A 23,282-nucleotide genomic window follows, 5' to 3' on the forward strand; every position below is an offset into this window, starting at 1 on the left:
GTGGTGGAGTGTATGACTGGTGGTGGTGGTGGAGAGTATGACTGGTTGTGGTGGAGTGACTGATGATGGTGATGGAATGAATGACTGGTGGTGAAGTGAGTGACTGGAGGTGGTGGGAGTGACTGGTGGTGGTGGGAGTGACTGGTGGTGGTGGGAGTGACTGGTGGTGGTGGGAGTGACTGGTAGAGGTGGTGATGACACTCACCTGTGCTTGTTGAGCTGGTACTGAGGGCGCTTCATGATGAGGAGACGAGGCAGGATGTGAATGAACACACGCCGCACCCACGGCGCCATCTTGTGCGTCTGGGGTGACCGGAAGTGAACGTTCAGCACCAGCACCGTCACACATATACTGAAACACAAGCCCCCGTCACAAAAGCATCGTTACACAAGTATCGTTACACAAGCTCCGTCACACACCTCACTCTCAACCTATACTGTACACCTGGGTAACAGGCCTCCCTCATAGCACACTATTTTCCAATCCTTTCCCACCACAACTTTCTACCCCTTCCCCACCCTCCCCAACCACTTCTGTATCCCACTCCACTCCCCCAACTCTGCCTCCGTCTCCCCCGTGTACATAACTCTCCAACTCAACTTTATCGCTATATGTGCTATATGTACTGTACCTACATAGTATATATATATATAAATTAGCATTAAACCATGGTATGGGAGAGAAAGAATATCAGGGAGAGACACAGTATGATGGGAAGGAAAGAGGGAAGGAAGCCTCAGGCGAGACAAAGATAGATATAAAGATAGATATCTTGCGAGATAAAGCGAGAATTGTTATTCAAAAAGTAGAGGGAAGACATGACGGAGGGAATAAAGAGGCAGAGTGAGTCTCGCCGAAGCTGGAATCAGGCGATAATGTTCTTGAAGGATGACTGCAAGACACAGATTGAGGATTTACGTGAGGCATTTGAAAGCAAATGTCCGAAATTGGAGAACATCTACGGAATTTCTTAATCAGAGAGGCGACAACTGAGGAAACAAACAGTGCCAGGAGAGACTTATGAAACAGGACGTGTATGCTAAAAACGTTTGGCAAGAGGAAATGGAGAAAATGAGAGCAACTTGGGAGAACAAAATATAGGAGCTAGATGCAAAATGGGAATAAAAAATAAGAAAATGGCAGATGATGAACAAAACCCAAAGGAGACAAATGATGTACTGTGCCAGGAGAGGCAAGCAGCCATTGAGGCTAAACCCGAAAACCTGAACCCTGTAAATGGCAGGAAGTAGTCAATAGCAACAATGTAGTGGGGAAAAAAGATAATGGATGCTGTTCTCCAAATAGCAAATTGAAAGATGAAAGAGCAGACTAGGAGAATTATACAAGGGAAGAGATCGATAATCATTCAGGGAACGCCAAAGATAGCGGCAGAAACCAAGGCAGACCGTATGTAACTGTAGAGAGAATAAGTCATGGAGCTCCGGTGAGGGATACGTCTTTGAGAGGCTGAAAGAGATTTGTTCGGAATGTTCAGGCTGGGGCCATATACTATATCACGAGAACACAGACAAACTAGACCACTGAAAATGATATTTATGAATGAAGCAGCTCCAAGAATCTTGATGAACCGAAAACGAGATATCAGAACAAAGAGTGGATTTAAAAGGGTCCTCGAAAAATGACATGAGCAAGGATGAAATACAAGCAAAGAACACAGAAAGGGCAGAGGAGAGAAAAGGAATTAAGGAAGGAGAGTGGACAGTATACCAGCAAGAGGAGGGAGTGAGACAAGAGACAGGAAGCTGTCCATCTCCCCCAGGAGACGCGAGAGCAACTCCCACATAGCGGCAATGCAAGTACATATAAATGGTAACATGGCGAGCGAGCAGCCAGAGGAGAATAACAACAGCTGCATATGGCATACTGGCCAACATCCGTGTATCCTTCACAAACTTGGGTAGAGGAGCTTTCCGGTCCCTATATACAGCAAGGGTGAGACCCACTCTTGGATATACTTCCCCAGCACGGAACTCCCTGCCTGAAAATAGACAGAGAAATTAGGAAAGGTCCAAAGATATGCAACGAGACTCGTTCCGGAGCTGAGGGAGCGCAACATTCAGCAATGAATGAATGAATGGCTGGCTGGCTGGCTGATAGAGGAACTCATTAACTGACGTTAACTTCTTGACTGACATGCTGACTAACTGACCAACTGACCAACTGACTAACTGACTGACAGAATAGTTGGCTGACTGACACCGCCTTACAGCTATGCTGATGACGTAACTCGTTAAGAATTACAAAGGGAAGATACACCGTAAAAATAATTAATTATGGTAGGAATCTGGCCTTAATGAGATGATTTTAATGAGCCTTCCTTTGTGTTCCTCTGTCTGTGTCTGTCTGTCTGTCTGTGTCTGTGTGTGTGAGTGAGTATTGTGGTGGGAAGGGAAGGGTGTAGTGAAGACCAGGCCATACAGTTAAGCAGGACAAATGGTCACCTCTAAATTATCACCTGAAACAAGTGTCTCAACCTACCCATATGACAATTACCTGAATTTACCTGAGGGGGCCACTGTCTCTCTAGTGACCTCAACGGGGGCAGGAAGCCAGCGGCTTGTCAAAAGTGTCCTATTATTCCTGAGGATTTATTTCCAAGTGGATTATGAACTGAAGTAATGGGTTGACATTTACGGATCAGACGGGTAGGCGGTTCCTTGGGTTTATAGCCCTAGTGAAGTGGGTACCCGGCTGTCTCCCCTCTATTACATCTTCCCACTCCACCTTCTCTGCTCAAGCGCTGGCCTCCAGTCTTGGGAGGACAGAGAAGCAGACATTCTCACAGGGTAAGAGTTAACAGACATTATATGGGTACAGAAGCCTCTCGTGTCTGCTGTCCTACACTGTGGTCTCTACAGCTTGAAGCCGTCGCTCCTTGCTTGTGTTACATCTCACCTGTTAAAGAAGTGGTCTGGATTAATATCCTCCAGCTTGTTCAGTATTTTAAAGGTCTCGATGAGACCAGTCCTGTCATGCCTGGTTTGTGGTGCTGTTAGTCGTGTGGCCCTCAACCGTTCCTGGTATTAGAGTCGACTTAGTTCTGGGATGATATTTGTAGCTCTGTGTTAAACTTTCTCTAAAGCAGATGTGTCCTTTTGAAGGTGAGGTCTCCGTGCTGGGATACAGTGGCCCAGATGGGGCGCACCACGCACTTGTACAGTTCAATAACCTCTTTCTTTTCCTTCAAAACAAAGGGTAGGTTGACTATACCTAAGGAAAGGGAGAACGTTTCGGTCCATCTTGGACCCATATAAAGTTGTGGCTTGATAAGGGTGCAGGACACACCGACGAACTCGGCCATCTGTCTACGGAGGAATGACAAGTGATGCCTCGCCCACTACCATTCTTCTACCTGTTACGTTATAATTTAATTATCCTGAAGTTCAAATTCTTTTTTCGTATCTGACCTTAAAGTTGTGGACGGAGGTGGTTTCCATAACTATTACTTGCATTACATTCCACTTGTTGATGGTACGAGCATTTCCTTACATTTCTTCTACTCATCTGCGTTTCCAACTTCCACCTGTGTCTCCTCGTCCACCTTCTATAAACTTAAAGAGGATATAGTTGTCCACCTGGTCAATCCTCCCTCAGTATCTTCTATGTTGCAGTCATGTCCGCTGTGTTTCTTCTCTCCTCTAGGGTTAACAAGTCCAGTTCCGCTAACCTCTGTTGTAAGCTTGGCTCTCTTAACTCTGCCACTAATGTTGCTCCAAACTTCTGTACTCTGGAAATTTTGGTTGTGTGGATGACAAGGTCGTCACTGTCACTCCACGAAGGTCGTCACTGTCACTCCACGAAGGTCGTCACTGTCACTCCACGAAGGTCGTCACTGTCACTCCACGAAGGTCGTCACTGTCACTCCACGAAGGTCGTCACTGTCACTCCACGAAGGTCGTCACTGTCACTCCACGAAGGTCGTCACTGTCACTCCGCGAAGGTCGTCACTGTCACTCCACGAAGATCGTCACTGTCACTCCACGAAGGTCGTCACTGTCACTCCACGAAGGTCGTCACTGTCACTCCACGAAGGTTGTCACTGTCACTCCACGAAGGTCGTCACTGTCACTCCACGAAGGTCGTCACTGTCACTCCACGAAGGTCGTCACTGTCACTCCACGAAGGTTGTCACTGTCACTCCACGAAGGTCGTCACTGTCACTCCACGAAGGTTGTCACTGTCACTCCACGAAGGTCGTCACTGTCACTCCACGAAGGTCGTCACTGTCACTCCACGAAGGTCGTCACTGTCACTCCACGAAGGTCGTCACTGTCACTCCACGAAGGTTGTCACTGTCACTCCACGAAGGTCGTCACTGTCACTCCACGAAGGTTGTCACTGTCACTCCACGAAGGTCGTCACTGTCACTCCACGAAGGTTGTCACTGTCACTCCACGAAGGTCGTCACTGTCACTCCACGAAGGTCGTCACTGTCACTCCACGAAGGTCGTCACTGTCACTCCACGAAGGTCGTCACTGTCACTCCACGAAGGTCGTCACTGTCACTCCGCGAAGGTCGTCACTGTCACTCCACGAAGGTCGTCACTGTCACTCCGCGAAGGTCGTCACTGTCACTCCACGAAGGTCGTCACTGTCACTCCGCGAAGGTCGTCACTGTCACTCCACGAAGGTCGTCACTGTCACTCCACGAAGGTCGTCACTGTCACTCCACGAAGGTCGTCACTGTCACTCCACGAAGGTCGTCACTGTCACTCCGCGAAGGTCGTCACTGTCACTCCGCGAAGGTCGTCACTGTCACTCCACGAAGGTTGTCACTGTCACTCCACGAAGGTCGTCACTGTCACTCCACGAAGGTCGTCACTGTCACTCCACGAAGGTCGTCACTGTCACTCCGCGAAGGTCGTCACTGTCACTCCACGAAGGTCGTCACTGTCACTCCACGAAGGTCGTCACTGTCACTCCACGAAGGTCGTCACTGTCACTCCACGAAGGTCGTCACTGTCACTCCACGAAGGTCGTCACTGTCACTCCACGAAGGTCGTCACTGTCACTCCACGAAGGTCGTCACTGTCACTCCACGTGTGTGTGGGGTTACTAGTAGCTTAACAAGAGAGGTGTGGCCATCGTAAACGGAACAACCAATCAGCAACACGTGTCGCTTGTGACGTCACCAGTAAGGCCAAATCAGGTATCCAACAGTGTCGGTTATGACGTCACTAAACAGGCGGAAACAATCAAGCAACATCAAGCGTAACTAGCGACGTTACTAGCACGGTAAACAACACACAATGGAAAAAGGTGTGTGTGATGACGTCACTAAGGAGGAGGAGAGAAGGGCATCAGCACCAGACATCGTTGACGACGTCACCAGTAAGGCGGGAAGGGTGAGGCCTGGTGCTGGTGGTGGTGGTGGTGGTGGTGGTGCTGGAGGTGGTGGTGGTGCTGGAGGTGATGGTGGTGGTGAGGTTAGAGGAGAGGCAGGAGAGGCCGGGGTGCTGGTGGAGGCGGTCCCCAGCAGGGCCACAAAGGGGTTGTGTTGGAGTGTTGTACGGTACTTTATAAAGAAGGAGGACGGCCTTAAGGAGGATAATGGTATTTTATGGGGCCATTACACAGCCACACCCTCCCCCATGACAGCCTGTAACCCGGAAGTAACGCCCATCACGGTAATGCAACACACTTTTCCCCTTCCAAAGTGGCAGCCTCCGAGGATAGGCAGGGAGGAGAGAACTGTGTGGGTGTACTCACCTAGCCGGGAGTTGAGCTTCAGCTCTGCATCACCTCCCCAAACATTCAGTCAAGTAGAGAATGGGTTCTGGAGACTTGCGACGTAACTTGCCAGTAATTAAGGCTGCGTACAGTCTACACTCTCTAGTTTACTAGTTCACTCTCACGGTAAACTAATGATGGCAGCAGGCGTATTGCTGCCCCGAGGTCCCTTGTGTCCCTGGGTCCTCTGTTGGTGCTCCTGTCTCCCTCCCCTCACCCCCGCTACACCCCTCATGTGTTGGGGACACTGCTGGTGTATGTCCGGCTCTTGGGTCCCTGGTGATGCTGCAGTCCGGCTCTTGGGTCCCTGGTGATGCTGCAGTCCGGCTCTTGGGTCCCTGGTGATGCTGCAGTCCGGCTCTTGGGTCCCTGGTGATGCTGCAGTCCGGCTCTTGGGTCCCTGGTGATGCTGCAGTCCGGCTCTTGGGTCCCTGGTGATGCTGCAGTCCGGCTCTTGGGTCCCTGGTGATGCTGCAGTCCGGCTCTTGGGTCCCTGGTGATGCTGCAGTCCGGCTCTTGGGTCCCTGGTGATGCTGCAGTCCGGCTCTTGGGTCCCTGGTGATGCTGCAGTCCGGCTCTTGGGTCCCTGGTGATGCTGCAGTCCGGCTCTTGGGTCCCTGGTGATGCTGCAGTCCGGCTCTTGGGTCCCTGGTGATGCTGCAGTCCGGCTCTTGGGTCCCTGGTGATGCTGCAGTCCGGCTCTTGGGTCCCTGGTGATGCTACAGTCCGGCTCTTGGGTCCCTGGTGATGCTGCAGTCCGGCTCTTGGGTCCCTGGTGATGCTACAGTCCGGCTCTTGGGTCCCTGGTGATGCTGCAGTCCGGCTCTTGGGTCCCTGGTGATGCTGCAGTCCGGCTCTTGGGTCCCTGGTGATGCTGCAGTCCGGCTCTTGGGTCCCTGGTGATGCTGCAGTCCGGCTCTTGGGTCCCTGGTGATGCTGCAGTCCGGCTCTTGGGTCCCTGGTGATGCTGCAGTCCGGCTCTTGGGTCCCTGGTGATGCTGCAGTCCGGCTCTTGGGTCCCTGGTGATGCTGCAGTCCGGCTCTTGGGTCCCTGGTGATGCTACAGTCCGGCTCTTGGGTCCCTGGTGATGCTGCAGTCCGGCTCTTGGGTCCCTGGTGATGCTACAGTCCGGCTCTTGGGTCCCTGGTGATGCTGCAGTCCGGCTCTTGGGTCCCTGGTGATGCTACAGTCCGGCTCCTGGGGACTGCTACAGTCCGACTCTTGGGTCGTTAATACATGTTTTCAAGACAAACACTTCAAGAAACATTTCAATCAACTTTTCCTGCAATAAACAATCAAATTGGACGACAGTTAATCTAAAGTGACCGCCATCTTCCTTCTTAAGACCAGGGCAAGATGGCAACCCTCCGTGCTTACTGTACTCTACTCAACTAAGGAAATTAAATATGCCAGAGAAGGACTCACTCGGCTCTTCTTGACATTGTTTAAAACACCCGCGTAAAGACTTGTCTTGGCCCCCCTGGGGACTTGTTAGGTCTTAATGTTTCCTCTTTGTTTAATACGCTTCTCTCTGGGAACCACAATGCTCTCGTCCTCACAGTCCGAACACATCCTACAGGATGTGTTCGGCTGCAGGCATCGTGTCAACTTCTTCTCCAGTGCACGTACCAACTACTTGTTGAACATGTCACTCATTTCTTTGTCAATATTGGTAAGTTGATGGACGGGGGATCTCACCTGATGGCAGGGGGGGGAGGGGTTAAGGAAGGGGGATGCTCCCATGATGGGAGGGGGTTAAAGGAGGGGGTGCTCACCTGATGGGAGAAGGGACACGGGAAGACGGTGGGAGAGGGTGCTCACATAATGGGAGAGGGGATACGGGACGGAGGTGGGAGGGGTGCTCACCTGATGGGAGAGGGAAGATGGTGGGAGGGGGTGGGAGGGAGGGGGTGCTCACCTGATGGGAGGGGGGACACGGGAAGGGGTGGGATGGGGTGCTCACCTGATGGGAGAGGGGACACGGGAAGGGGATGGGAGGGGGTGCTCACCTGATGGAGACGAGGATCATGGCGAAGATGAGGTACTTGCCGAGCAGGGGCACGACGAGGGAGGTGGGGGGGATGATCTCCACCACCAGGAGGAAGAACACGTGGAGGGAGATCAAGATGGAGATGCTCAGCGTCACCTGTTGGAACACACCTCGTCACACTCTTGCACAGTTACTCTACCACACCTACTCCTGCTCACCTACTCTACCTACTCCTCGACACCTACTTTACCTACAGTTGCAGGTCGCCCCTTGTGCAGCTCGTCCTCATCAACAAAGGCCGCATGTTCATTACTCCACCCGCCAAATACCAGGTTTATGAACACAAAGTTTACACACGACAACTGATGACGTTCGAACATTTCTCGAACAGTGCTTCGCCGACTGTGGGGTTAAGTGGATAATTTAATTATTTAATTATTTATTACAATTCAAATGCAAGTGGACTGTACATTGGTTATTGTTATTATATTCTAGTGCGCTGTATAACATGTAACTTTCCACACAATTCCTACAGTGGGGGGCATATTATCCTCTTAGTTAATAAATTCAGATCTTGCAGTTTATCTGGTAAAGTGTGGGAATTATAAGTAGATTTAGGGCTCTGAACTCAATGTTAAAATTGTTTGTACTGTAGACAAACACAGATTACAGTTTACAACATGCAAGTGCTGATCTATGCGACCACAAGAAGAATATCAGTTATAATTGATAGATTGTAATTAATATACTATACCATGTTAATTAGTAAAATAGCTTTCTCAGCTGGTAAGATGACTTGTTAAGGTGTAGTAAGACGTTCATGGCTACACCTGGGCCCGTCTCCACCACTCCTGCCCGCGAATATATAATTAATGTGATAAATTTACACATGTTATGTAAACACACTTGCTGTAATGTGTAAATTGGTTAAAACTAAATTATTGTATGCTTACATGTGTTTTGAGAGAGGCGTGATATATGGGAGGAGGTGTTGTGTGGCCCCAGCTGGCTGTATCAGGCCTCGCTACTCTCACTACTGCCAACAACACCATTAACGTCTGGCTCTGGCTCGCAACACACCTCATGGTATAGTCACCTAACTCCTCCATATTTCAATGAGCGACTACGTCCTTCAATGATGTGTACAGGACGCTGTCTGTCTGTCTCAGGATCGCCAGTGTTGTGGGTGGAGTTAGTTATGGCCTGGTCCACCCTTCCCACACTCTCTCAACAATCTCAGTGTCAATACTTATTCAATTAAGACTTGGCTCTTTTAAATTCGAAATTATTACATAAATCGAATTAAATATGTTAATTTGATTTGGGGAAATATTTGGCCAATAATATGGCAAATATTTCCCCCACTGACAACTTGTGTTAGTAACACAACCAGTCCGTTCTCTTAAACAGAGGCCAAAGTCCATTCCATGGACCCGCCAAACCCCCCCTTCTTTATGAATGTAAAACGGTTTACACACGACTCAACTGATGACGCCCCGAACATTTCTCGAACAGTGCTTCGCTGACAAGTATTGTTGGAACCACGACGCTGTAAATGCTTCACCCACGTACTACAAATATAAATAATCGCCAACAGAAGCTAAACACGTAACCTAACCTATGTCTAAATATCACAATATGCTAATAAATAACAATATTAATTTATATTTGAGAAAATGACTATTTTGAATGAACAGCATGTTAAAATTGATGAATGGGTCATTGGGGTCGACCGCTGGATGGAATGGACTTGCTCTGAGGACGGGTTGCGTCCTCAGAGCAAGTCCAGTGGGTAATGATGTGGTGTGAGGACACTGACCTTCTCGCCGGAGTCGGACGGGAGGTAGAAGGTGAGGACTGTGAGGAAGGAGATGCCCATGCAGGGGATGATGAGGTTCACCGTGTAGAAGAGCGTCTTCCTCCGCATGGTGATGTTGAAGGTAATGTCCAGGTACGGCTCGTCGCAGCACGTGTAGAACTTCTCGTGTCTGGGGGAGGGAGGCACGTGGTCAGGGGAGGCAGGTTATACACTCCTGGATGAGATAGCTGTTAACATGGTCATGGTTATAGGGGCCCACCTGTGACAACACTCCCCAGGGTGTGGTGTAGGGATGGTGTGGGGTGCAGCACACGTGTGGGGTGTGGGGTGTGGGGTGTGGGGTGCAGCATGGGTGGCGTAGCGACCTTACGAGCCCCGGTGATGGTATCCCACCACAGGTGTGTTGTGATCACTTCTACCTGCTCCTTCACCAGATATTATCTTCCTCTCCCACCTGCCTCTGTATTCACCTAGTTGTATTCACCTAGTGCTGCTTGCGGGGGTTGAGCTCTGGCTCTTTCGGTCCGCCTCTCAACTGTCAATCAATTAACTGTTACTAACTACTATTCTTTTTCTCTTTCTCTCTCACACACACACACTCAGGAAGCAGCTCCGTAACAGCTGTCTAACTCCCAGGTACCTATTTACTGCTAGGTAACAGGAGCATCAGGGTGAACGAAACTCTACCCATATGTCTCTGCCGGCGCCGGGAATCGAATCCGGGCCACAAGATTACGATTCCCCCGCGCTGTCCACTTAGCTACCTAACCCCTGGTGTATGTATTCACCTAATTGTGCTTGCGGGGGTTGAGCTCTAGCTCTTTGGTCCCGTCTCTCAACTGTCCATCAACTGTGTGCGTGCGTGTGTGTGCGCGCGCGCTTGTAGTTGTGGGGAAGAGAAGAGAGGTAGAGAAGAGAGGTAGAGGAGACGAAGAGTGATGGTTGGAGAGAGGGAGAGAGAAGAGAGGAGGAGGAGGAGGTAAAGGAGCCTGGAAGAGAGAAGAGAGGAGGAGGTAGAGGGCGAGGAAGATAGCAGAGGCAGGAGAGGTTCACAGGAGAATGGCAGCCAGTATTGTCTGTGAGGCTGGAGGGGGGGGGGGGGCCTTGATGGTGGCGAGATAGGCCGTGCTGGCGGGGTAGGCCGGGGCGGGGTCCTGGGGGCCTGTCAAGGGTGTCAAGGGGGAGAGAGAGATGACTGCCTGCCGGGGGGTGGGGGGGGGGGAGCAAACCTCTCACAACTTCTACACTCAAATTTGGAAAACCAATTTTCTACGTCTGGCATCACCTTGCTGCCTCTTAGGTGGCCCCTTGCTAATGACGACGGTGTTGCCAGCGGGGCGGCGGAACTTGTCGTACCGAGCCATCCTGCTTTATTTTACACACTTAAAGACCTTTATCCTGTCCTTACTACACTGTCTGAGTGTTTGTGTAGGTGGCCTGGTCCCTGTAGGTGGCCTGGTCCCTGTAGGTGGCCTGGTCCCTGTAGGTGACCTGCTCCCTGTAGGTGACCTGCTCCCTGTAGGTGACCTGGTCCCTGTAGGTGACCTGGTCCCTGTAGGTGGCCTGGTCCCTGTAGGTGGCCTGGTCCCTGTAGGTGACCTGGTCCCTTTAGGTGACCTGGTCCCTGTAGGTGACCTGGTCCCTGTAGGTGGCCTGGTCCCTGTAGGTGGCCTGGTCCCTGTAGGTGGCCTGGTCCCTGTAGGTGACCTGGTCCCTGTAGGTGACCTGGTCCCTGTAGGTGGCCTGGTCCCTGTAGGTGGCCTGCTCCCTGTAGGTGACCTGGTCCCTGTAGGTGACCTGGTCCCTGTAGGTGGCCTGGTGTCTGTAGGTGGCCTGCTCCCTGTAGGTGGCCTAGTCCCTGTAGGTGGCCTGCTCCCTGTAGGTGGCCTAGTCCCTGTAGGTGGCCTGGTCCCTGTAGGTGGCCTGGTCCCTGTAGGTGGCCTGGTCCCTGTAGGTGGCCTGGTGTCTGTAGGTGACCTGGTCCCTGTAGGTGGCCTGGTCCCTGTAGGTGGCCTGCTCCCTGTAGGTGGCCTGGTGTCTGTAGGTGGCCTGCTCCCTGTAGGTGGCCTGGTCCCTGTAGGTGGCCTGGTCCCTGTAGGTGGCCTGCTCCCTGTAGGTGACCTGGTCCCTGTAGGTGGCCTGGTCCCTGTAGGTGGCCTGCTCCCTGTAGGTGGCCTAGTCCCTGTAGGTGGCCTGGTCCCTGTAGGTGGCCTAGTCCCTGTAGGTGGCCTGGTCCCTGTAGGTGACCTGGTCCCTGTAGGTGGCCTACTCCCTGTAGGTGGCCTGGTCCCTGTAGGTGGCCTGGTGTCTGTAGGTGGCCTGCTCCCTGTAGGTGGCCTGGTCCCTGTAGGTGGCCTGGTCCCTGTAGGTGGCCTGGTCCCTGTAGGTGGCCTGGTCCCTGTAGGGGGCCTGGTCCCTGTAGGTGGCCTGGTCCCTGTAGGTGGCCTGGTCCCTGTAGGTGGCCTGGTGTCTGTAGGTGACCTGGTCCCTGTAGGTGGCCTGGTCCCTGTAGGTGGCCTGCTCCCTGTAGGTGGCCTGGTGTCTGTAGGTGGCCTGCTCCCTGTAGGTGGCCTGGTCCCTGTAGGTGGCCTGGTCCCTGTAGGTGGCCTGCTCCCTGTAGGTGACCTGGTCCCTGTAGGTGGCCTGGTCCCTGTAGGTGGCCTGCTCCCTGTAGGTGGCCTGGTGTCTGTAGGTGGCCTGCTCCCTGTAGGTGGCCTGGTCCCTGTAGGTGGCCTGGTCCCTGTAGGTGGCCTGGTGTCTGTAGGTGGCCTGGTCCCTGTAGGTGGCCTGGTCCCTGTAGGTGGCCTGGTGTCTGTAGGTGGCCTGGTGTCTGTAGGTGGCCTGGTCCCTGTAGGTGGCCTGGTCCCTGTAGGTGGCCTGGTCCCTGTAGGTGGCCTGGTGTCTGTAGGTGGCCTGGTGTCTGTAGGTGACCTGTTCTGTGCTCACCTAGTTATGCTTGTGGGGTTGAGTTTTGACTATTTGGTCCTGCTTCTCTTTTTTTGGTGATATATAATATATATATATATATATATATATATATATATATATATATATATATATATATATATATATATATATATATATATATAATATAATATATATATATATATATATATATATATATATATATATATATAATATTTCGGGCAGGTCTTTAATTCTATGTTCCCCGGAATACGACCCGCCAAATCGTTTAACCACAGGTACCCATTTTACTGCTGGGCGAACAGAGGCTACAGTTAGGGATTGATGGCCAGAAAATCCTCCCCGGCCAGGATACGAACCCAGGACTAAGCGCTCGCGAAACGCCAGGCGAGTGTCTTACCACTTCACCCTGGGGACTGCTGTGGTGTAGTGGTGGTTCTCAACTGTCAATCAACTGGTGTACAGGTTCCTGAGTCTACTGGGCTCTATCATATCTACACTTGACACTGTGTATGGAGTCAGCCTCCACCACATTACTCTCTAATGCATTCCATCTGTTAACTGCTCTGACAGGGTGTAGGGGTGAAGGTGTAGGGGTGAGGGTGTAGGGGTGAGGGTGTAGGGGTGAGGGTGTAGGGGTGAGAGTGTAGGGGTGAGAGTGTAGGGGTGAGGGTGTAGGGGTGAGGGTGTAGGGGTGAGGGTGTAGGGGTGAGGGTGTAGGGGTGAGAGTGTAGGGGTGAGGGTGTAGGGGTGAGAGTGTAGGGGTGAGGATGTAGGGGTGAGAGTGTAGGGGTGAGGGTGTAGGGGTGAGGGTGTAGGGGTGAGGGTGTAGGGGTGAGAGTGTAGGGGTGAGGGTGTAGGGGTGAGAGTGTAGGGGTGAGGATGTAGGGGTGAGAGTGTAGGGGTGAGGGTGTAGGGGTGAGGGTGTAGGGGTGAGGGTGTAGGGGTGAGGGTGTAGGGGTGAGAGTGTAGGGGTGAGGGTGTAGGGGTGAGAGTGTAGGGGTGAGGGTGTAGGGGTGAGGGTGTAGGGGTGAGAGTGTAGGGGTGAGGGTGTAGGGGTGAGAGTGTAGGGGTGAGTGTAGGGGTGAGGGTGTAGGGATGAGGGTGTAGGGGTGAGGGTGTAGGGATGAGGGTGTAGGGGTGAGTGTGTGGGTGGTGGTGGAGGTGGTCGGGCGTGTGACCCCAACACCTACACGAGCCGTGTCGTGTAACCTTTACTTATTGACACCTGGCACGCACCCCCCCCTCCACCACCACCTCCCAACCCCCACCAGTCAACCCCAGACCCTCCTCCAGTACACCCTGGGGGACCAGACTGTGTGAGTGTGTACACCTAGGAGCCCCCCTCCCTCCCTCCCCCCAGGCCACCATCCAGTCACCCCTCCACCTTGTGCTGGACACCCAGTCCTCCTGTGTACCCCGGGCCAGTGTACCCCGGGCCAGTGTACCCCGGGCCAGTGTACCCCGGGCCAGTGTACCCCGGGCCAGTGTACCCCGGGCCAGTGTACCCCGGGCCAGTGTACCTCGGGCCAGTGTACCCCGGGCCAGTGTACCCCGGGCCAGTGTACCCCGGGCCAGTGTACCCCGGGCCAGTGTACCTCGGGCCAGTGTACCCCGGGCCAGTGTACCCCGGGCCAGTGTACCCCGGGTCAGTGTACCCCGGGCCAGTGTACCCCGGGTCAGTGTACCCCGGGCCAGTGTACCCCGGGCCAGTGTACCTCGGGCCAGTCTTGTGGAAAGTGTACTTCCATAACGTCCTCATGTACCTTACACCAAAGAAACCCTTAACGTAAGTTTGGGTGTGGTGGGACGCTGCCAGGTGGGTGTTGTCGTAGGTGACGCCCCTCTGCCAGGTGGGTGTTGTCGTAGGTGACGCCCCTCTGCCAGGTGGGTGTTGTCGTAGGTGACGCCCCTCTGCCAGGTGGGTGTTGTCGTAGGTGACGCCCCTCTGCCAGGTGGGTGTTGTCGTAGGTGACGCCCCTCTGCCAGGTGGGTGTTGTCGTAGGTGACGCCCCTCTGCCAGGTGGGTGTTGTCGTAGGTGACGCCCCTCTCACTGCTCCACCCCCCCCCTACCCTAACCTCCCTCCGCCTAATACACAATATCTGAGGCCTAATATAGTACATATGTGTGCTATACTAGTCCTGGGAATATTTAAGTGTGTTTTTTAGCTTCATTTATTTTAAAAGAATTCCTTACTAGTCAGTATACTACTATCTAAAAGCTAAGTAAGTACGAATTCGTGACTATTGACGATAGTCACAATAAGCACTGTCTAAACAGGAGGATGGGTTGCATATAAACATATATATATATTTGTCAACATACAAATTATTATTATTAATATTATAATTGTTTAAACTATTATACACGTTTCTTCCAATGTGACTTGAACACAAAGGAAATAAATTGAAGAAAAGTTTGTACAACTTACTTGCGCAATATTTTGAGTCCAGGCGCCTCCCAAAATCAATTCTGACCACGAGAAGGAAAGAATTAAATTCACCAAAGTTTAGTAATGTCTACAGGAAATGACTCCAAACTAAAGCGACATGAAGCTTGCCTAAGATCGCAGCCAAGTTTGGCGCCAAGATAATGAGCAGAGAAACTCGACATTGTCCTTAAAGGTGTGACTAGTGAGGCCAGACCTGGGGCCATACTCACGAAGGAGTTACGCAAGCACTCACGAACGTGTACATCTTTCCTCATTCTTTGACGGTTTTAGTTACATTTATTAAACAGTTTACAAGCATGAAAACTTCCCAATCAATTGTTGTTATTGTTATAAACAGCCTCCTTGTGATTCGAAGCTCATTAACTGTTTAATAATTGTAAACAAAGCCGCCTAGGATTGAGCAAAGATGTACAGGTTCGTAAGTGCTTGCGTAACTGCTTCGTGAATCTGGCCCCAGGTTCGTAAGTGCTTGCGTAACTGCTTCGTCAATCTGGCCCCAGGTTCGTAAGTGCTTGCGTAACTGCTTGGTGAATCTGGCCCCAGGTTCGTAAGTGCTTGCGTAACTGCTTGGTGAATCTGGCCCCAGGTTCGTAAGTGCTTGCGTAACTGCTTGGTGAATCTGGCCCCAGGTTCGTAAGTGCTTGCGTAACTGCTTGGTGAATCTGGCCCCAGGTTCGTAAGTGCTTGCGTAACTACTTGGTGAATCTGGCCCCAGGTTCGTAAGTGCTTGCGTAACTGCTTGGTGAATCTGGCCCCAGGTTCGTAAGTGCTTGCGTAACTACTTGGTGAATCTGGCCCCAGGTTCGTAAGTGCTTGCGTAACTGCTTGGTGAATCTGGCCCCAGGTTCGTAAGTGCTTGCGTAACTACTTGGTGAATCTGGCCCCAGGTTCGTAAGTGCTTGCGTAACTGCTTGGTGAATCTGGCCCCAGGTTCGTAAGTGCTTGCGTAACTGCTTGGTGAATCTGGCCCCAGGTTCGTAAGTGCTTGCGTAACTACTTGGTGAATCTGGCCCCAGGTTCGTAAGTGCTTGCGTAACTGCTTGGTGAATCTGGCCCCAGGTTCGTAAGTGCTTGCGTAACTACTTGGTGAATCTGGCCCCAGGTTCGTAAGTGCTTGCGTAACTGCTTGGTGAATCTGGCCCCAGGTTCGTAAGTGCTTGCGTAACTGCTTGGTGAATCTGGCCCCAGGTTCGTAAGTGCTTGCGTAACTGCTTGGTGAATCTGGCCCCAGGTTCGTAAGTGCTTGCGTAAGTACTTGGTGAATCTGGCCCCAGGTTCGTAAGTGCTTGCGTAACTACTTGGTGAATCTGGCCCCAGGTTCGTAAGTGCTTGCGTAACTGCTTGGTGAATCTGGCTCCAGGTTCGTAAGTGCTTGCGTAACTACTTGGTGAATCTGGCCCCAGGTTCGTAAGTGCTTGCGTAACTGCTTGGTGAATCTGGTCCCAGGTTCGTAAGTGCTTGCGTAACTGCTTCGTGAATCTGGCCCCAGGTTCGTAAGTGCTTGCGTAACTACTTGGTGAATCTGGCCCCAGGTTCGTAAGTGCTTGCGTAACTGCTTGGTGAATCTGGCCCCAGGTTCGTAAGTGCTTGCGTAACTGCTTGGTGAATCTGGCCCCAGGTTCGTAAGTGCTTGCGTAACTGCTTGGTGAATCTGGCCCCAGGTTCGTAAGTGCTTGCGTAACTACTTGGTGAATCTGGCCCCAGGTTCGTAAGTGCTTGCGTAACTGCTTGGTGAATCTGGCCCCAGGTTCGTAAGTGCTTGCGTAACTACTTGGTGAATCTGGCCCCAGGTTCGTAAGTGCTTGCGTAACTACTTGGTGAATCTGGCCCCAGGTTCGTAAGTGCTTGCGTAACTGCTTGGTGAATCTTGCTGGTGTTCACAAGGCGGTGGTGGTGGCCACGTCTGGGCCGTGTCACACACCACACTGGTCCACACACAGCCACAACCCTCCACCAATCCCGCCCTTAACAACATCTCTCGCTGGTGCTGCAACAAGACTAAACAGTGAATTGTAAACTAGAATACTGGATTACCTGTGGATGATTTCGAGAGTTGTTGTACCGTGGCAGGCTAGTGATTAGCCTGATGACTGGAAGGTGGTAACAAGGGGGGGTGGAAGCGGGCAGACGCCGACACTGACCTGACAGCCGGCACCTCCAAGATGTCCCACTCCACCGACATATAGAACTCTGAGAGGTCGACGCCCATGTCGACGATGTTGGTGCCCTCCTTCTCGTCCACGTGTCGCAGGTCCACCTGGCCGCCCACCCCACGTCCGTCACGCCACCACAACGCCACAAATTACCATCAATGAAAATGGGTTAGCTTTGCATAAGAGAAAATGGGTTAGCTTTGCATAAAAGAAAATGGGTTAGCTTTGCATAAAATAAAATGGGTTAGCTTTGCATAAAAGAAAATGGGTTAGCTTTGCATAAGAGAAAATGGGTTAGTTTTGCATAAATGGATTAAGTTTAATAAAGTAAATGGGTTAAGTTTGGTCTAGAACCTGAGAGTATGCGGAGTGAAGCCACAATGAGGCAGTACTGGCACAAATATAACGGAACAAGTGAACGTGTCGAAAGTGATATGGGAAAAATAGGTAAATCGTGTAAAGTACAAATGGGGAGAGGTAAGAGGTGGGCGAGGATGGGTAAGCCGGAGGAGGTAAGCCATGAGTGAGGGTGGCGACGTGCTCAGTAAGACACAGCTCGGCGGCCTGGGCCACGGATGTAACTAATCACACAATCGGGGACACAATCCTGCGATTTATTGTGTGTAAGTGATGATTGTAACAACTAATTAGCAGGAGATTATTGTGTATTATATTATTACCGTAATTTTAACTCGTGAAAGCTGCTGGAATTACTCGAATATTGTCTGGGACTTTTGCGGTCTTTATAATGTACACACACACACGAATATGTACACACACAAACATATACACACACACACGAATATGTACACACACACACACGAATATGTACACACAAACATACACACACACAAACATGTACACACACACAAACATGTACACACTGATACACATTGCTACATGACCCACTCTCTGCAGCACGTTCCCCCTCCCTTCACCTTCACTAACCACCACTACTTCACTGCCCTCCACTTCCAAGCTCTACTCCTACCCTTGTTCTACCTCCTACACTTAGTACCACACTTTACACCAGGAGCTGCTTTTGTAGTGAATAGTAACAATGAACTACACTAACCTCCGGTATACTAATGCTGATGGAATGTCAAATAAAGCAGGTGAGCTCAGAGAAGGTACTGGTGACACTAACCACGATGTAACAGCACTAGTAGAGACTAAACTAACTTAAATGATCACTAAATCGACATTCCCCGGACACTACGAGAGAGGAACAGGAAAAAGGGAGAGAGAGAGGAAGGGAGGCGGACTAGTGGTCAGGTCCGGTGGTAGTTCCCAAAAGATCAGGAGTTAAGAAGAAGAAACTACCTATGGTGAGTACGCTGAAGGAATTATTGCCGCGGGAGAGAAAGTGGTTGTAGCCGTGACTTACAATCTCTCTGACAACTACAGAAAAGACAGACAAAAATAAGAATACAGAACTCGCCTAAATATCCAAAGTGTGGCTAAAATATATCCCTTAGATTAAGAGTGGAGCTGATGGTAAATGGCTACTTCAATCATGGATAAATTAACTGGGACTCAATGGATCTAGAAGGGAAAGGTGAGAAGGAAAGCAGAGGTGGTGGAACTAGCAGGACACGTCCCTAGGAAACATGTGAGGAAGGCAACATGGGGGAGACGGAGAGACCAACCAGCGTGGCTGGACCTCGTCTTACACCATAAAATACCAATAGGGGCAAGTGACCAATGTGTATTTACTATGTGTCCTTAGACATGAGGACACATAAACATTACTATGTGTCCAAGGATTCGCTATTAGCGACTTTCTAACCATCTATTTTTTCCTCTATTATGTCTGCTACATGTCTTTCACACTAACATACTCACACTGACACACTCGTTCCCAGGAAGCACCCCGAAGCACCCATCTAGCTCGCAGGTACCTATTTACTGCTAGGTGAACAGGGTCATCAGATGAAAGAAGCTCTGCCCATTGTATTGATAGGTCTTTGATTATATAGTTGTTATGAAGGCTGATGAAAGAACAAAAAGAGCAGACGACCGGGTTTCCATAAGGGCGAGTAAGAGAAGGTGGTAGAAGTCTTAGACAACACCTATATATATATAGGTGTTGTCTATATATATATATATATATATATATATTATATATATATATATTATATATATATATATTATATATATATATATTATATATATATATATTATATATATATATATTATATATATATATATATTATATATATATATATTATATATATATATATTATATATATATATATATTATATATATATATATATTATATATATATATATATTATATATATATATATATTATATATATATATATTATATATATATATATTATATATATATATATTATATATATATATATATTATATATATATATATATATATATATATATATATATATATATATATATATATATATATATATATATATATATATATATATATATATGGTAAATACAACACAGGAGAGAAACACATAAGGTACGGTGCACTTGATACTAGCAAACACAAGGAAGCTAAATGGAGATTTATACCACCTCCGACCACTTGAGCTGGACGGTAGAAGGACGGTCTCACTTCATACAGATCGGAGTTCAATTCCCGATCGTCCAAGTGGTTGGACACCATTCCTTCCCCCCCCCCGTCCCACCCGTCCCATCCCAAAATCTTTATCCTGATACCTTTCCAGTGCTATATAGTGGTAGTGGCTTGGCACTTTACCGTGATAGTTGCCTCGCCTTCTCAGAGATAAAGAAGCCAAGAGAGAATGGTTGAGCAGACCTGGTCTGGAGGTTAACACACGCACAAGTGCATGGACCAATTAGAGGCAGCACAGACCAGAGGAGAACCACAAGGTAATTACAAGGGAGAAGTGAGCAGAGAGGAAGGCAGAGAGCAGCAGCAGCAGCAGACAAGTAGTGTGGCTAATGTTGTGCTTGTATATAAGAAGTAAGGAAGACCGGAGCCACTCAACTACACACCGATATCACTAACAGGTATTTCCTGGAAGGGATTAAATAGACTGATTAGGAACACACAAATCACAATTGCGTGATGCATCAAATGAACAAATCCACAAGGGCTGTGACGAGGATTCGAACCTGCGTCCGAGAGCATCCCAGACGGCCCTTGTGGATTTGTTCACTGATTAGGAAGTTTATAGAACAACTAAAACATTGATTTCGTTTTCAAACACCAATATGATATCAGCAAAGGAAAATCTTGCTTGACCAACTAATTGGTTTTTGTATAAGATGAGAGCTGGGGTAGACTGCATTTTTATGGATTGGCAGAAAGCTTTTGACACTGTTCCTCGAAGCGACTCCTGTTGAAACTAGTTTAACAGGTTGTGTACTGGTACGAGTACCAAGTTAGGCGGAGGAACCTTTCATGAAGGCGCCAGAGAGTAAGAGGCGAGGTATGAGGAAGGTGAGAGGTAATGAGTGGAGTACCTCAAGGGTCGCTACTAGGGCCCAGCCTGTTCCTAATATACATAAACGACCTAACCCAAGAAATAAGTTCATTCTTAGCAATATTTGCTCACGATGTTAAACTAATGAGAAGGATGATAACTGAGGACTGCAGTACACTGCAAGATGAAGAAGATAAGCTCTGGAGATCCTCTGTGAAATGGCTGCTGGACTTTATTCCTGCAAGGTTATGAGTGTAGAAATAGGATTGATAAGGCCTCAGATAAACAAGAGACTGAAGACAAAGAAACTTTCTACTTTTGACATAACTACAAATCTAACACGAGAGGCACACACCAGTAAAATAACTTCAGCAGCACACGTCATGATGACAAACGTGCGGATAAACTTGAGGAACTTGGACAAAGGAGTCCGGCGCACTGTACACAACCTTCGTGAGACCCATTATTGTGTATGCTGCCCCACGAGTGGAACCCCATACTTAAACACACACAAAACAAGAAAGGTCCAACAATATGCAACAAGGCTAGTTCCTGAGCTAAGGAGACTGAGCTGTGAATAAAGACTGATGGAACTAGACCTCACTACGCTGAAGGAATGAAGGAACAGAGTAGACATAGTAAGGACGTACAAGATACTAATGAAAATTGACAAATTAGATGTATAAGCAATAGTCAAAGTGACGAACGATGGGACATAATTGTGTACTGTTAACACGTGTGGTCACAGAGTTGTTATAATAACTTTCCCAGTCTCTGAGTGGTGAATAAGTGGAGCGGACTACAATAGGAAGTTGTCCAAGCCAATTCAATATACAACTTTAAATGTAAATATGATGACAAAACGAGGAAAGTGAGTCACTGCATTGAACTTGTGATAGTTTTAAGGCGGGGCTTAAGAGATGTTCGTCACGGGTGGTACACGAACAAGGGGACACAGGTGGAAACTGAGTACCCATATGAGCAACAGAGACATTAGAAAGAACTTTTTTCAGTGTCAGAGTAGTTAGTAGATGGAATACATTAGGCAGTGATGTGGTGGAGGCTGACTCCATACACAGTTTCAAATGTAGATATGATAGAGCCCAATAGGCTCAGGAACCTGTACACCAGTTGATTGACGGGTGAGAGGCGGGACCAAAGAGCCAAAGCTCAACCCCCGCAAGCACAACTAGGTGAGAACAAACAAAAATAAATCTAGGTACATACAGCCACACAACACACTCACCCGGCGTCAATCTAAGGAAGATTGACTGGGCACGAATCCTTAACTGTCCACTTTTTGTACGCCAAGCAGTATACCTGGAGCATATCTGGAGAATACCTGGAGAGGGTTCCAGGAGCTGTCCTACTCCCTGAGCCCGGTCGGAGGCCAGGCCCGACTTGTGATAACTTGACCCACCAGGCTGTTGCTTGGAGCGGCGCGCAGGCCCACATATTCACTACAACCCGGTTGGTCCGGCACTCCTTGCAATAACCTGTCTAAATGCCTATATAAAACATCCACATTTGTTCCAGCAATATTTGTAATGTTTGCTGGGTTCGTACTGAACAGCCGTGCACCTCTGATTGTGCCTCTGGCACCTCTACTCCTCACTGATCCCCGAGCTGGTTGTAAACCGATTGGCGGAGTCATGTTCAAGGGAACACCTGCAGTGGGGCTTACCATGCCAACTGTGTAAGGGAAAGCTCTGAGCCTGGCCAGAGGAGTCAGAGGTCCTCTGGCACCCACCTCTGTAAAACTGAAAACAAAGTGAGAAGCAGAAAGACAGAGGAGAGGGGGGAGGGGGAGGGGGGGGGGGGGGTTCGGAAGACAGCGGAGTGCGAAGAAAGCAATATAGGAAGATGCACTTGACCTGCTGGAGTCAGGTGTTGCCTTCAATTAACTTCTCAAGAGAATAAGAGAGAGAAGGAGGGAGGGGGAGAGGGAGGGGGAGAGGGAGGGGGAGAGGGAGAGGGAGGGGGAGAGGGAGGGGAAGAGGGAGGGGGAGAGGGAGGGGGAGGGAGGGAGAGAGGGAGGGGCGAGAGAATGAGAGTGAGTATCTACACCCACATCAATACCCCAATATAGCGCTCTCAGGACGCCATCTACAGCCATATACAGCACCAGGGGCACCAACTACAGCCATATACAGCACCAGGGGCACCAACTACAGCCATATACAGCACCAGGGGCGCCAACTACAGCCCTATACAGCACCAGGGGCACCAACTACAGCCATATACAGCACCAGGGGCACCAACTACAGCCATATACAGCACTAGGGGCACCAACTATAGCCATATACAGCACCAGGGGCACCAACTACAGCCATATACAGCACCAGGGGCGCCAACTACAGCCATATACAGCACCAGGGGCACCAACTACAGCCATATACAGCACCAGGGGCGCCAACTACAGCCATATACAGCACCAGGGGCACCAACTACAGCCATATACAGCACCAGGGGCACCAACTACAGCCATATACAGCACCAGGGGCGCCAACTACAGCCATATACAGCACCAGGGGCGCCAACGACAGCCATATACAGCACCAGGGGCGCCAACTACAGCCATATACAGCACCAGGGGCACCAACTACAGCCATATACAGCACCAGGGGCGCCAACTACAGCCATATACAGCACCAGGGGCACCAACTACAGCCATATACAGCACCAGGGGCACCAACTACAGCCATATACAGCACCAGGGGCGCCAACTACAGCCATATACAGCACCAGGGGCACCAACTACAGCCAT

General features: G+C 49.9%; 2 protein-coding genes across 4 annotated transcripts in view; one reads left to right on the forward strand and one right to left on the reverse strand.

Annotated features, from left to right (window-relative positions):
* Positions 1-23,282, forward strand: part of LOC138356090 (uncharacterized) — a 252,268-nt gene that overhangs the window by 58,940 nt on the left and 170,046 nt on the right. The gene's annotated exons all lie outside the window — the stretch shown is intronic.
* LOC123775373 (nicotinic acetylcholine receptor alpha4) overlaps positions 1-23,282 on the reverse strand; it is a 147,212-nt gene that overhangs the window by 53,646 nt on the left and 70,284 nt on the right. Inside the window, exons 5-8 of the mRNA XM_069311764.1 lie at positions 17,083-17,198; positions 9,563-9,731; positions 7,763-7,899; positions 206-352 (exon numbers count right to left, since the gene is read on the reverse strand). Coding sequence (XP_069167865.1) covers positions 206-352; positions 7,763-7,899; positions 9,563-9,731; positions 17,083-17,198 — 569 coding nt within the window. The remainder of the gene's footprint in view (positions 1-205; positions 353-7,762; positions 7,900-9,562; positions 9,732-17,082; positions 17,199-23,282) is intronic.

This window comes from Procambarus clarkii, chromosome 70 (assembly GCF_040958095.1).
Source record: "Procambarus clarkii isolate CNS0578487 chromosome 70, FALCON_Pclarkii_2.0, whole genome shotgun sequence".
Classification (NCBI taxonomy): domain Eukaryota; kingdom Metazoa; phylum Arthropoda; class Malacostraca; order Decapoda; family Cambaridae; genus Procambarus; species Procambarus clarkii.